The 13,043-nt window shown below is 46.3% G+C and overlaps 1 protein-coding gene across 4 annotated transcripts in view; it reads left to right on the top strand.

Annotated features, from left to right (window-relative positions):
- LOC112262184 (ral GTPase-activating protein subunit alpha-2) overlaps positions 1–13,043 on the top strand; it is a 213,533-nt gene that overhangs the window by 125,018 nt on the left and 75,472 nt on the right. For all 4 annotated transcript variants that reach the window (XM_042330076.1, XM_042330074.1, XM_042330077.1 and 1 more), the window contains 6 exons: positions 1,743–1,841; positions 1,953–2,108; positions 8,821–8,949; positions 9,996–10,124; positions 10,296–10,354; positions 10,596–10,704. In XM_042330076.1, coding sequence (XP_042186010.1) covers positions 1,743–1,841; positions 1,953–2,108; positions 8,821–8,949; positions 9,996–10,124; positions 10,296–10,354; positions 10,596–10,704 — 681 coding nt within the window. The remainder of the gene's footprint in view (positions 1–1,742; positions 1,842–1,952; positions 2,109–8,820; positions 8,950–9,995; positions 10,125–10,295; positions 10,355–10,595; positions 10,705–13,043) is intronic.

The raw sequence follows: 13,043 nt of genomic DNA, 5'->3' as shown, positions 1-13,043 counted from the left end.
GTCACAATGGTGGGTAGTATATGGGGCTTTGGTGACAAAACGGATTGCACTGTGATAGACTGCATCCAATTTGTTGAGTTAACATGCATGAAACCAAGGCTATTACGGTTACAGAAGTCGTCAAAAGAGAGCGCCTGGGGAATAGGAGTGGAGCTAGGCACTGCAGGGCCTGGATTCACCTCTACATCGCCAGAGGAACATAGGAGGAGTAGAATAAGGGTACGGCTAAAAGCTATGAGAATTGGTCGTCTAGAACGTCTGGAACATAGAGTAAAGGGAGGTTTCTGGGGGAGGTAAAATGGCATCAAGGTATAATGTACAGACAAAGGTATGGTAGTATGTGAATACAGTGGAGGTAAACCTAGGTATTGAGTGATGAAGAGAGAGATATTGTCTCTAGAAACATCATTGAAACCAGGAGATGTCATTGCATGTGTGGGTGGTGGAACTAATAGGTTGGATAAGGTATAGTGAGCAGGACTAGAGGCTCTACAGTGAAATAAGCCAATAAACACTAACCAGAACAGCAATGGACAAGACATATTGACATTAAGGAGAGGCATGCTTAATCGAGTGATCAAAAGGGTCCAGTGAGTGGAGAGGTTGGTTGGGGTTCACGGCGATTTAGACAGCTAGCCAGGCCATCAGTAGCAAGCTAGCATAGGATGGAGGTCTGTTGTTAGCCACCACTCAGTAGATTAGTGGGGTTCCGTGTGGTAGAGGGGATTAATCCAAATCACACAACAACAACAGAAATAAAAACAATAGATATAGTTATAGAGGCCCAAGAAGAAAACATAATAATAATAAAAATAAATAAATTGTCCGATTGTCTATTCAGATAGCAGCCGGTAAGACAGCTAACGGTTAGCAGGCCGCAGATGGGCGTTCAGGTAACGTCGCGACGGAGGAGCCAGCCGGATCTCCTTCGGGTAGATAACGTTGGCAGTCCAGTTGTGAAGGCCCGGTGGGGCTCCGCGTAGGCAGTAAAACGAGTCCGGATAGGTGACTGCAGCCCAGGAGTGATTGATGGAACTCAGGAGTGATTGATAGCTCCGGAATAATTGATGTTTGCTCCGGAATCGACGAAGGCCAATAGTCACACGGATAGCAGCTAGCTAGCTGTGAGATCCGGGTATGAATGTCCAGAGAGCAGTCGAAATCCAGGGACATGGAGAGAAAAATTGGTCCGGTATGTTCCGTTCCGAGCCGCGCTGCGCCGTACAGAACTGGCGATAGATTTTCGAGCTAAAGGATAGCTGATGACCACAAACCGTGGTTAGCTGAATACTAACGATTTGCCAATTAAAGAAGCTAACTAGCTTCTGAACTAGCTTCTGGATTAGCTTCTGGCTAGTTTCAGGCTAGCTTCTTGGAGTTTCTGGCTAGCTTCTTGGAGGATTACAGATGAGGTAAATAATACTTTTTTATAAATATAAATTGGTGAGGCGGGTTGCAGGAGAGTGTTTTGAAGATGAGTTGATGGAAAATAAAAATAAAATGTATGTGAAAAAAGTTGTAAATATATATATATACAGGACACGACAAGACGAGGACAAAAGACGTCTGAACTGCTATGCCACCTTGGAGTAACCATTACATGAAATCCAAATCCAAACCCATTTAAATTACAGATTGTAACGTAACAAAATAGGAAAAACGCCAAGGGGGTGAATACTTTCGCAAGGCACTGTATTCTGTAGAGTTTAAATCAAGCTAATGCAGTTATGCACTAATTGCAGATCCGGGACAACCTGGGCATCAGTGTGGATAACCAGTCATCTCCTCCCCGCCCTGTCTTCATCCCTCCTCTCAGAATGCTGGCCTCCTGGCTCTTCAAGGTGAGTCAGCTGCTCAGAGGTCCACTGCATCTACACACATCACCTAACTATCAAAGACATGCATGTGGCTCTCCCTCTTGCCTCCTTTCTCCCCACCCCTCTCCCCCACAGGCCACCATGCTGCCATCAGAGTTCAAAATGGGGAAGCTGCAGGCCTATAAACTAATCTGTGAGATGATGACTAAGAACCAGGACGTGCTGCCCAACAGTGACTTCCTGGTCCATCTCTACCAAGTCATGCACAAGGGCTTCACCAGCGAGGACCAGGTAACACATAGACATTTTTGTCAGACACTGTTAGTTTTATACTAAGCAGGTTTCGGTTAATAATACATATATTCAGTATGAGGGGTCCATGTGAGACAGGTATGGCCAAGAGGAAGCCTGACGAAGATCCACAGGGGTCGAAACATTGCCTCTCCTGTTTTCATGTGCTATTCTATGTTCCCTGTACTGTAAATGTGGAAACAACTTGATGTAGATTCCTGTAACTAATGCCAGAAGAGGGAGCCATTATCAAACACAAGAGAATGGGACCGCTCTGGGAGTACAGCTTGGGACTGTTGCATTCTGTGGCTGTAGTTTCACTCATAAAAAGTACAAGGTTTACTGATAAGTGGGACCAAATGACAGGTCAAGAGGGATGGTCCTGATTTCATATACAAAGGAAACGCCCTCCTGATTGCCAGTCATATGAATATTTTTTTAAATGTAACCTTTATTTAACTAGGCAAGTCAGTTAAGAACAAATACTTATTTACAATGACGGCCTACCGGGGAACAGTAGGTTGGGCAGAATGACAGATTTCTTTCCTTGTCAGCTCAGGGATTTGATCCAGCAAACTTTTGGTTACTGGCCCAACGCTCTAACCACTAGGTTACCTGCTGCCCTTACACTCTAACCACTAGGTTACCTGCTGCCCTTACACTCTAACCACTAGGCTACCTGCCTCTAACCACTAGGTTACCTGCTGCCCTTACACTCTAACCACTAGGCTACCTGCCTCTAACCACTAGGCTACCTGCTGCCCTTACGCTCTAACCACTAGGCTACCTGCTGCCCTTACGCTCTAACCACTAGGCTACCTGCCTCTAACCACTAGGCTACCTGCCTCTAACCACTAGGCTACCTGCCTCTAACCACTAGGCTACCTGCTGCCCTTACACTCTAACCACTAGGCTACCTGCCTCTAACCACTAGGCTACCTGCCTCTAACCACTAGGCTACCTGCCTCTAACCACTAGGCTACCTGCCTCTAACCACTAGGCTACCTGCCTCTAACCACTAGGCTACCTGCCTCTAACCACTAGGCTACCTGCCTCTAACCACTAGGCTACCTGCCTCTAACCACTAGGCTACCTGCCTCTAACCACTAGGCTACCTGCCTCTAACCACTAGGCTACCTGCCTCTAACCACTAGGCTACCTGCCTCTAACCACTAGGTTACCTGCCTCTAACCACTAGGCTACCTGCCTCTAACCACTAGGCTACCTGCCTCTAACCACTAGGCTACCTGCCTCTAACCACTAGGCTACCTGCCTCTAACCACTAGGCTACCTGCCTCTAACCACTTGGCTACCTGCCTCTAACCACTAGGCTCCCTGCTGCCCTTACACTCTAACCACTAGGCTACCTGCTGCCCTTACACTCTAACCACTAGGCTCCCTGCTGCCCCGTTCAAAAGTTTGGAGTTGCATAGAAATGTCCTTGTTTTTTAAAGAATAGCACATTTTTTGTCGATTTTAAAATAACATCAAATTTATCTGAATTACAGTGTAGACAAATGACTATTGTAGCTGGAAACGGCTGATTTTTAATGGAATATCTACATAGGTGTACAGAGGCCCATTATCAACAACCATCACTCCTGTGTTCCAGTGGAACGTTGTGTTAGCTAATCCAAGTTCATCATTTTAAGACTAATTGATCATTAGAAAACCTGTTTGCAATTATGTTAGCACAGCTGCAAACTGTTGTTCTGATTAAAAAAGCAATAAAACTGGCTTTTAGACTAGTTGAGTATCTGGATCATCAGCATTTGTGGGTTCAATTACAGGCTCAAAATAGCCAGAAACAAATAACTTTCTTCTGAAACTCGTCAGTCTATTCTTGTTCTGAGAGGTGAAGGCTATACCATGCGAGAAATTGGCAAGAAACTGAATATCTCATACAACGCTGTGTACTACTCCCTTCACAATACAATGCAGACTGGCTCTAACCAGGATAGAAAGAGGAGTGGGTGGCCCTGGTGCACAACTAATCAAGAGGACAAGTACATTAGAGTGTCTAGTTTGAGAAACAGACGACTCACAAGTCCTCAACTGGCAGCTTCATTAAATAGTACCCGCCAAACACCAGTCTCAACGTCAACAGTGAAGAGGCGACTCCGGGATGCTGGCCTTCTAGGCAGAGTTCCTCTGTCCAGTGTCTGTTCTTTTGCCCATCTTAATCTTTTATTTTTATTAGCCAGTCTGAGATATGGCTTTTTCTTTGCAACTCTGCCTATAAGTCCACCTCTTCTTCACTGTTGACGTTGAGACTGGTGTTTTGCGGGTACTATTTAATGAAGCTGAAGGGCAGGTTTAAGCTACGGACAACGAACACAATTACTTTTTATGGCAATTTGAATGCATAGAGATACTGTGATGAGACCCTGAGGCCCATTGTCGTGCCATTCATCCGCCGCCATTACCTCATGTTTTAGCAAGATAATGCACGGCCCCATGTCGCAAGGATCTGTACACAATTTCTGGAACCTGAAAATGTCCCAGTTCTTCCATAGCCTGCAATGTCACCCATTGAGCATGTTTGAGATGCACTGGATCGACGTGAACAACAGCGTATCCAGCAACTTCGCACAGCCATTGAAGAGGAGTGGGACAACATTCAACAGGCCACAATCAACAGCCTGATCAACTCTATGTGAAGGAGATGTGTCACGCTGCATGAGGCAGATGGTGGTCACACCAGATACAGACAATTTATTGATCCAAGCCCCTACCTTTTTTTAAGGTATCTGTATTCCCAGTCATGTGAAATCCATAGATCAGGGCCTAATTTATTTATTTCTCATGTGACAGATTTCATTAAATGAACTGTAACTCAGTAAAATCTTTGAAATTGTTGCGTGTTGCGTTTGTACTTTTGTTCATTATAAAACATTTGAAAAGTAAATAAACATTTTAATGTAAAAAAAAAAAAATAGGTTAGTCCCCCAAATGTGGGGGAGTGTAGGTGGGTTAAAAAAACACTAGATGGGGCTATAGCCAAAGGCTTCTCAGCTTTGTTGCATTGTCATTTCGATTCAAGAGCAGCAAGCGCAGTGCACTGTCCGAGGTACATGGCACATGCTTATTGTCATGTTCTTGTCATGTGTTGACATAGGTCCTGCTGATGATGACATTGCTTATGCATTAGCTTTACCCCTTTCACTTGTTCTGGACTAGCTAAGGTAAATGTGAGGAATGTTGATGAAGCTGGTGATGTAATATATTGTGTGTAGGTAAGAGTCATCTGGGTTCACGCCAGTGTAGTGTTGCATTTTTCTAGGCCTCTGCTCAGCTGTCAGCTGGATCTCTCCAGACCTCTTGCTCTGCCTCCTGCCAGCCGGTGGTGATGAGGGCACACTGTTTTAGCATGTTGTCTCCGCTCACTCCAGCATGGTCCTCCTCTATCTAACCACACCCTGCCGCCTGCCTGGTTAGCTGGCTGGCTGCTCTAAAAACAGGAGAGGGAGTGAGTTGGAAAGAGATTGAAGGGGGGACTGTAAATAAATTATTTCATTTTTTTCCCTCTGCCCACGGGTTTATATTGCTCCTTGGCAGCACGACGATGTTTTCCATGTCGTTAAGTAATGTTTGAGCTCCTGCCGTGTATTTGTGATTAATTATGGACTGACGTCTGTCGTGCTCCATTAGTGACACGTTGACCGGAGCTGGAGATGACCGGGGCCAGAGATGACCGGGAGGGAGAGACTGGGGAGGAAGGGGAGCTCACGGGGAATGCGTTGTAGAGAAATGAGGGGGCCGGCCAGGAGGGACAGGGTGGCATTCTCCAGCTTTTGTTGTGCCTAAATATAATATGGGGCCTGGACCGCCAGTGCTGAGCTGGCTGGGCGCTGGAGCGTGTTCAAATTGCCCGGAGAAAGAGTCCTCATGCCACACAATGGAGGGACAGCCCAGCCGCACGCCTGCTTTACATAACAATGTGCCTCTTACTCCATCCCCCCCTTCCTTCTTCCTCTATCCAACCTCCCCTGCAGTATCCCTCCCAAATCTACTGTTCTTCTCTCTTTAGTCTACTCTGTCCCATTCAAATTCTCCCTATATATTTTCCCCATTTCTTTGTATTTTAATGGTCTGTCTATGTTCAACAACAACAAAATACTCTGATTATACAATATTTAAGCACTGCACATGTTTGCAAATATAACATGACAGGGCTTTTTCACTAAAAAGGAGGGGCTATGAAGGAGGGTACATCCTCTCCTCCTGGCTGCCAATGTCACTGGTAGTGTCCAGTCTCTCTCTCTCTCTCTCTCTCTGTGTGTCTCTCTCTCTCTCTCTCTCTGTGTGTCTCTCTCTCTCTCTCTCTCTCTCTCTCTCTCTCTCTCTCTCTCTCTCTCTCTCTCTCTCTCTCTCTCTCTCTCTCTCTCTCTCTCTCTCTCTCTCTCTCTCTCTCCTCTCTGTCTCTCTCTCTCTCTGTCTCTCTCTCTCTCTCTCTGTCTCTCTCTCTCTCTCTCTCTGTCTCTCTCTCTCTCTCTCTCTCTCTCTCTCTCTCTCTGTCTCTCTCTCTCTCTCTCTGTCTCTCTCTGTCTCTCTCTCTCTCTCTCTCTCTGTCTCTCTCTCTCTCTCTGTCTCTCTCTCTCTCTCTCTCTCTCTGTCTCTCTCTCTCTCTCTCTCTCTGTCTCTCTCTCTCTCTCTCTCTCTCTCTCTCTCTCTCTCTCTCTCTCTCTCTGTGTGTCTCTCTCTCTCTCTGTGTCTCTCTCTCTCTCTCTCTGTGTCTCTCTCTCTCTCTCTGTGTCTCTGTGTCTCTCTCTCTCTCTCTCTCTCTGTGTCTCTCTCTCTCTCTGTGTCTCTCTCTCTCTCTCTGTGTCTCTGTCTCTCTCTCTCTCTCTCTGTGTCTCTGTCTCTCTCTCTCTCTGTCTCTTTCTTTCTCTCTCTCTCTCTCTCGCGCGCGCAGTCTACCGAGGCTGCAGTAGCATTACCTTGGCCTTTGCACAATGGCAGTAATCTATTTAATAAGAGTGCTGTTCAGCCTACTGAAAAGTTGTTGCTTGTGCATTAAATGTGCCTTCTAGGGTTGTGTGAGCCAGTCATTAAATATCTCTCTAACACCTGCTCTCCCTGTGCAAAACCATCAGTTTCTTTTTCCCCCCTCAATTTTTCAGTGAAACAGGGATTGTTTCATCTGTGTAACGGCTGCCTGTGGAGAGAGAGGGAAATGTGACAGTTGAGTTGTGCTGCGGTTCAAAACCCAGCGGTTTAGTTGATGATTAAACCCTCCAAAAGCACCTCTCCACCTTGACATAGCCATACAGATCGGCACTACCTATTAACATGCCTGGACTGGGAAAACCCCATTTTACAAACTCCTTCTGTGATAAGAACTGATAGTAGTGTCATGATGTCACTAATGACCAGTAAATGGGGAAATATTTCATTCCACGTAAGAAATGTGGGTTGTGTGCCTACCAAACACGACAGAATGAAAGGGTTAAGAAGCCTCCTGTCAGGCTTGTATTAATGCACCTTTTGTTGAACAGAGCAGAGCAGGCCAATCCTACTGCCAACCCTCAGCCCCACCACACGCAGCAGTGCTCAAGTCTCTACTACCACACACTCCTTTCACATCCAGCTCCCTCTACTTACAGGCAGAATGGAAATACTTTGTAGGTTAATTGCTTCCCCTAAAATGCTAACTTCAGGGGATCAGCCGACATTACGCCTCTCAGAGGTCAATTACGGCAGAAATGAGGTTAAAATGGGCCTCCAACCCCAACGCTGCCGCATCGCTATGTTTTGACTGGTTCCTTATTGCCTATGTTTTTCTATTCCTATTTTGTTTCCCCACTCTGTGTCTACAAAGGCTTCATTTGAGGGGATTTCTGTTGGGAGGGGTTGGGGAGGAGTGTGTCGGGTGTTTGCTGAGGTGTACTGGGGTTTAGGACTCAGTGAGACACAGGGCCTCTGTTTGAACCACCTGATTTACACACGTTTACAGCTATCCTAAAGGCAGGTGTTCCTGGCCTGGACCTTGGCTGTGTACACACACACACACACACACACAGTTAAGCAAACAATCCCCCCCTTATGTAGTTCTATTATATTCTTATCTCAAGAATTTCAGTTCACTCCTGACATTTAAGGCAATGTGAGGTCTTCCACGGCAACCTATTTCAGTTCTTTATTAGACACAGTACTTTATTAATATACCCAATGCATGTTTTCAGTGTACTGTACTTTACTAGCAAACAGGGTAATGAGATGACGGTCGACCATTATTATTGTGAAGTGGTACATTCTGCCCACGTATACTTAAATCCCTCTTCAATACTTATTTAATAGTGTGTGTGTGTGTGTGTGTGTGTGTGTGTGTGTGTGTGGGGTACTTTTGTTCCACCATTCCCCTTCCCTTGTGCTGTGTGATCAACCCATCTGCTGCCTCTTTCTTCCCCTCCCTTTTTCTCCATCCCTCATTCACACTCTCATTTTGTTTTTTTGTAAGATATGGACTGTGAAATGCTGTGGTCTCCTGAGTGCACTGTTGTGATATTTGTAGCAATTTGGGATGCACTACTATGCTATCATTCTTTTCCAGAGCTCAGTGTCTGTCCATTCCCCAAAATACACCCATCACAAAATCAGGAATACATGCCACCTGCCTACAAAAGATATGGCTCTATGTTTAATGTAATGCTCATTCAATCCATCCATTGACCTAACCACCATGACCATCTGTGTTTGTGTTCCCTCTCAGGACGTTCTAAACACAGTGATCCGTTCCTGTTCCCCACGCTTCTTCTACCTGGGCCTGCCTGGCTTCACTATGCTGGTGGGAGACTTCATCACCGCTGCAGCACGCATCCTCAGCCACGACACCGCCGAGGTACACAGACACACACACACAGACACACAGGCAGGCTTACATCAAAGGTGGTGCAATATGTATTCAAATGTATTTAGGATCGCTAAACATATTCTGCTATACTTCATTTAGAAGTTCAGATTAGTGTGTTGAATGTACTACACAGTATTCAACTCCATGGAAACAACTTATTCAGTGAGTTAAAGGACATAATGCTGCCGCTCCCGGAGGCTTTTCTCCCCGGAGGCTTTTCTCCCCGGGGGCTTTTCTCCCCGGGGGCTTTTCTCCCCGGAGGCTTTTCTCCTGGAGGCTTTTCTCCTGGAGGCTTTTCTCCCCGGAGGCTTTTCTCCCCGGGGGCTTTTCTCCTGGAGGCTTTTCTCCCCGGGGGCTTTTCTCCCCGGGGGCTTTTCTCCCCGGGGGCTTTTCTCCTGGAGGCTTTTCTCTCCCGCTTTTCTCCTGGGGCTTTTTCTCCCCGGGGGCTTTTCTCCTGGAGGCTTTTCTCCCCGGGGGCTTTTCTCCTGGAGGCTTTTCTCCCGGGGCTTTTCTCCTGGAGGCTTTTTCTCCCTGGGGGCTTTTCTCCTGGAGGCTTTTCTCCCGGGGCTTTTTCTCCTGGGGGCTTTTCTCTCCCGGGGGCTGGAGGCTTTTCTCCCTGGAGGCTTTTCTCCTGGGGCTTTTCTCCCCGAGGGGGGGCTTTTCTCCCAGGGGCTTTTCCCTGGGGCTTTTCTCCCGGGGCTTTTCTCCCGGGGCTCCTGGAGGCTTTCTCCCTGGGGGCTTTTCTCCTGGGGCTTTTCTCCTGGAGGCTTTTTCTCCCGGGGCTTTTCTCCTGGAGGCTTTTCTCCTGGGGGCTTTTCTCCCGGAGGCTTTTCTCCCGGGGGCTTTTCTCCTGGAGGCTTTTCTCCCCGGGGGCTTTTCTCCTGGAGGCTTTTCTCCTGGAGGCTTTTCTCCCCGGGGGCTTTTCTCCTGGAGGCTTTTCTCCTGGAGGCTTTTCCTTCAAGAGAAATGTTTCGTGCAACATAATCAGAGTTCTGTAGTGATGAGACAATGAATGTGTTATTTTCATCTGAAAGGCTCCGAGGATTGACGCACAGACTGTCCTTGGGTCGCTGGTCTGTTTTCCCAACCTCTACCTGCAGATTCCTCTACTGCAGACTGTTCCTGGAACTGATAACATCGTCATCGGGAACGAGGACATTAAGGTATTCAGAGTTCTTACATTTACTTTGTCCTTTCAGTAAATACTCAGACAGCAAATGAATAAAAACATTGTGTAGGAGTTAGAGTTCAAGTATCTTGATGAATAAAATGGACATTTTGGATAGTAGATGAAGTGGATTGTTCATCATGTCTTCTCTGCCCTCTCCTTTCAGGACTATCTGGTCAACATCTTACTGAAGACGGCACGGAATGAACCCTGTGAGGCAGCCAGGTATGAAAGGGATGGGGATACAGAAGAAAGGTACAGTCGTGTGGAGGGAATGGGACTGATTGGATTCATGTTCAAATTTCAAGGAAATAGTATAATGAAATAAAAGATTTGATGAATATGTATAATGTAAGAAGAAAATGGAAAAGGGGTCATGCAACTTCAGAGATACAACATGAGTAAGAATGTAATTGTTCCCATAGCGTGCATCAGTATTCTCTCACTGGTCTCCTGTGTGTTCTAGGTGTATAGCTGTGTGTAGTCTGGGCCTGTGGGTATGTGAGGAACTGATGCAGAATCATATTCACCACCAGGTCAAGGATGCCATCAATGTACTGGGCGTAACACTAAAGGTGAGTGTGTTTATGCATCAGCGCCTATGTGAGAGACAAGGTGCTCAGTTGCGTGACTCCTGTACAGTATGTTTTTGAAGACCTCTGCTCCCCTGTCTATCAGTGGATAGATGCAGAGAGAACCAGTGTTTCCTGAGGGTTTTTGGGAAAAGAGCATGTGGTGTAATTTCCAGACCACTCGCTCTCAGTGGATGCAGGTCAATTTAAGCATTTAAGTTTCTTGCTAGTGCAATACCCCTCTAATGGAGCAGTATTCACTGCCCTGCCCAACCTGACGCACACATCCGGCTGGCCCAAAATAAAGGGGATGAGTGGGTGAATGGGGGGAGGGGTGTTTTTCTGAAAGCAGGTGCTGAACTCTCTGGATCTGTCTTTGTGTTGGGCCATTTTTGCAATCCTGCATTGTCTTCTCTTGTTACATGACAATAAGCATTCTGCTAGAAAACAGGGGACATTCTATTTCTGTGCCTTGAATTCCAGATCCCCTTTTTTAAAAACACAACTGGGTCTGCCACTCAGTCCATAAACTTTAGTTTGAAAGAAAGTTTTTTGCAGAACCAAGACATTTTCATACCTTTTTCTGTTATGCCAGAGTCCCCATAATAGTTTTATACAATTACTCATCCTACTACGTTGTTGACTTCCCAGAACACCTTGAACCCTGATCTCTCGTGTACTGTCCGCTCTCTCTCGCGCACTCTCAATTAAATTAAATTCAAGGAGCTTCATTGGCGTGGGAAACAAACTCAGCAAAAAAAGAAACCTTTTTCAGACCCTGTATCAAAGATAATTCGTAAAAATCCAAATAACTTCACAGATCTTCATTGTAAAGGGTTTAAACACTGTTTCCCATGCTTGTTCAATGAACCATAAACAATTTATGAACATGCACCTGTGGAACGGTCGTTAAGACACAAACAGCTTACAGTTAAGGTCACAGTTGTGAAAACTTGGGTCACTAAAGAGGTATTTCTACTGACTGAAAAACACCAAAAAGAAAGATGACCAGGGTCCCTGCTCATCTGTGTGAACGTGCCTTAGGCATGTTGCAAGGAGGCATGAGGACTGCAGATGTGGCCAGGGCAATAAATTGCAATGCTGTGAGACACCTAAGACAGCGCTACAGGGAGACAGGACGGACAGCTGATCGTCCTCGCAGTGGCAGACCACGTGTAACAACACCTGCACAGGATCGGTACATCCGAACACCTGCAGAACAGGTACAGGATGGCAACAACAACTGCCTGAGTTACACCAGGAACTTACTATCCCTCCATCAGTGCTCAGACTGTCCGCAATAGGCTGAGAGAGGATGGACTGAGGGCTGTAGGCCTGTTGTCCTCACCAGACATCACCGGCAACAACGTCGCCTATGGGCACAAACCCACCGTCGCTGGACCAGACAGGACTGGCAAAAAGTGCTCTTCACTGACGAGTTGTGGTTTTGTTTCACCAGGGGTGATGGTCGGATTCACGTTTACCGTTGAAGGAATGAGCGTTACACCGAGGCCTGTACTCTGGAGTGGGATCAATTTGGAGGTGGAGTGTCCGTCATGGTCTGGGGCGGTGTGTCACAGCATCATCGGACTGAGCTTGTTGGCATTGCAGGCAATCTTAACGTTGTGTGTTACAGGGAAGACATCCTCCTCCCTCATGTGGTACCCTTCCTGCAGGCTCATCCTGACATGACCCTCTAGCATGACAATGCCACCATCCATACTGCTTGTTCTGTGCGCGATTTCCTGCAAGACCGGAATGTCAGTGTTCTACCATGGCCAACGAAGAGCCCGGATCTCAATCCCATTGAGCACGTCTGGGACCTGTTGGATCGGTGGGTGAGGGCTAGGGCCATTCCCCCCAGAAATTTCTGGGAACTTGCAGGTGCCTTGGTGGACGAGTGGGGTAACATCTCACAGCAAGAACTGGTAAGTCTGGTGCAGTCCATGAGGAGGAGATGCACTGCAGTACTTAATGCAGCTGGTGGCCACACCAGACACTGATTGCTGCTTTTGATTTTGACCCCCCCCCCCCTTTGTTCAGGGACACATTATTTAATTTCTGTGTGTGAACTTGTTCAGTTTATGTCTAAGTTGTTGAATCTTGTTATGTTCATACAAGTATTTACACATGTTAAGTTTGCTGTAAATAAACGCAGTTGACAGTGAGAGGACATTTATTTTTTTTGCTGAGTTTGTTAACATTGCCAAAGCAAGTGAAGTAAATAATATACAAAAGTGAAATAAATAATAAAAATGAACAGTAAACATTTCACTCACAGAAGTTCCAAAATATTTTTTATTTATTTTATTTTTATTTTACCTTTTATTTAACCAGGTAGG

Source organism: Oncorhynchus tshawytscha, linkage group LG11 (genome assembly GCF_018296145.1).
Source record: "Oncorhynchus tshawytscha isolate Ot180627B linkage group LG11, Otsh_v2.0, whole genome shotgun sequence".
NCBI lineage: Eukaryota > Metazoa > Chordata > Actinopteri > Salmoniformes > Salmonidae > Oncorhynchus > Oncorhynchus tshawytscha.
Note: the sequence above shows the minus strand (reverse complement) of the source record. Positions and strands in the feature narration are given on the sequence as shown.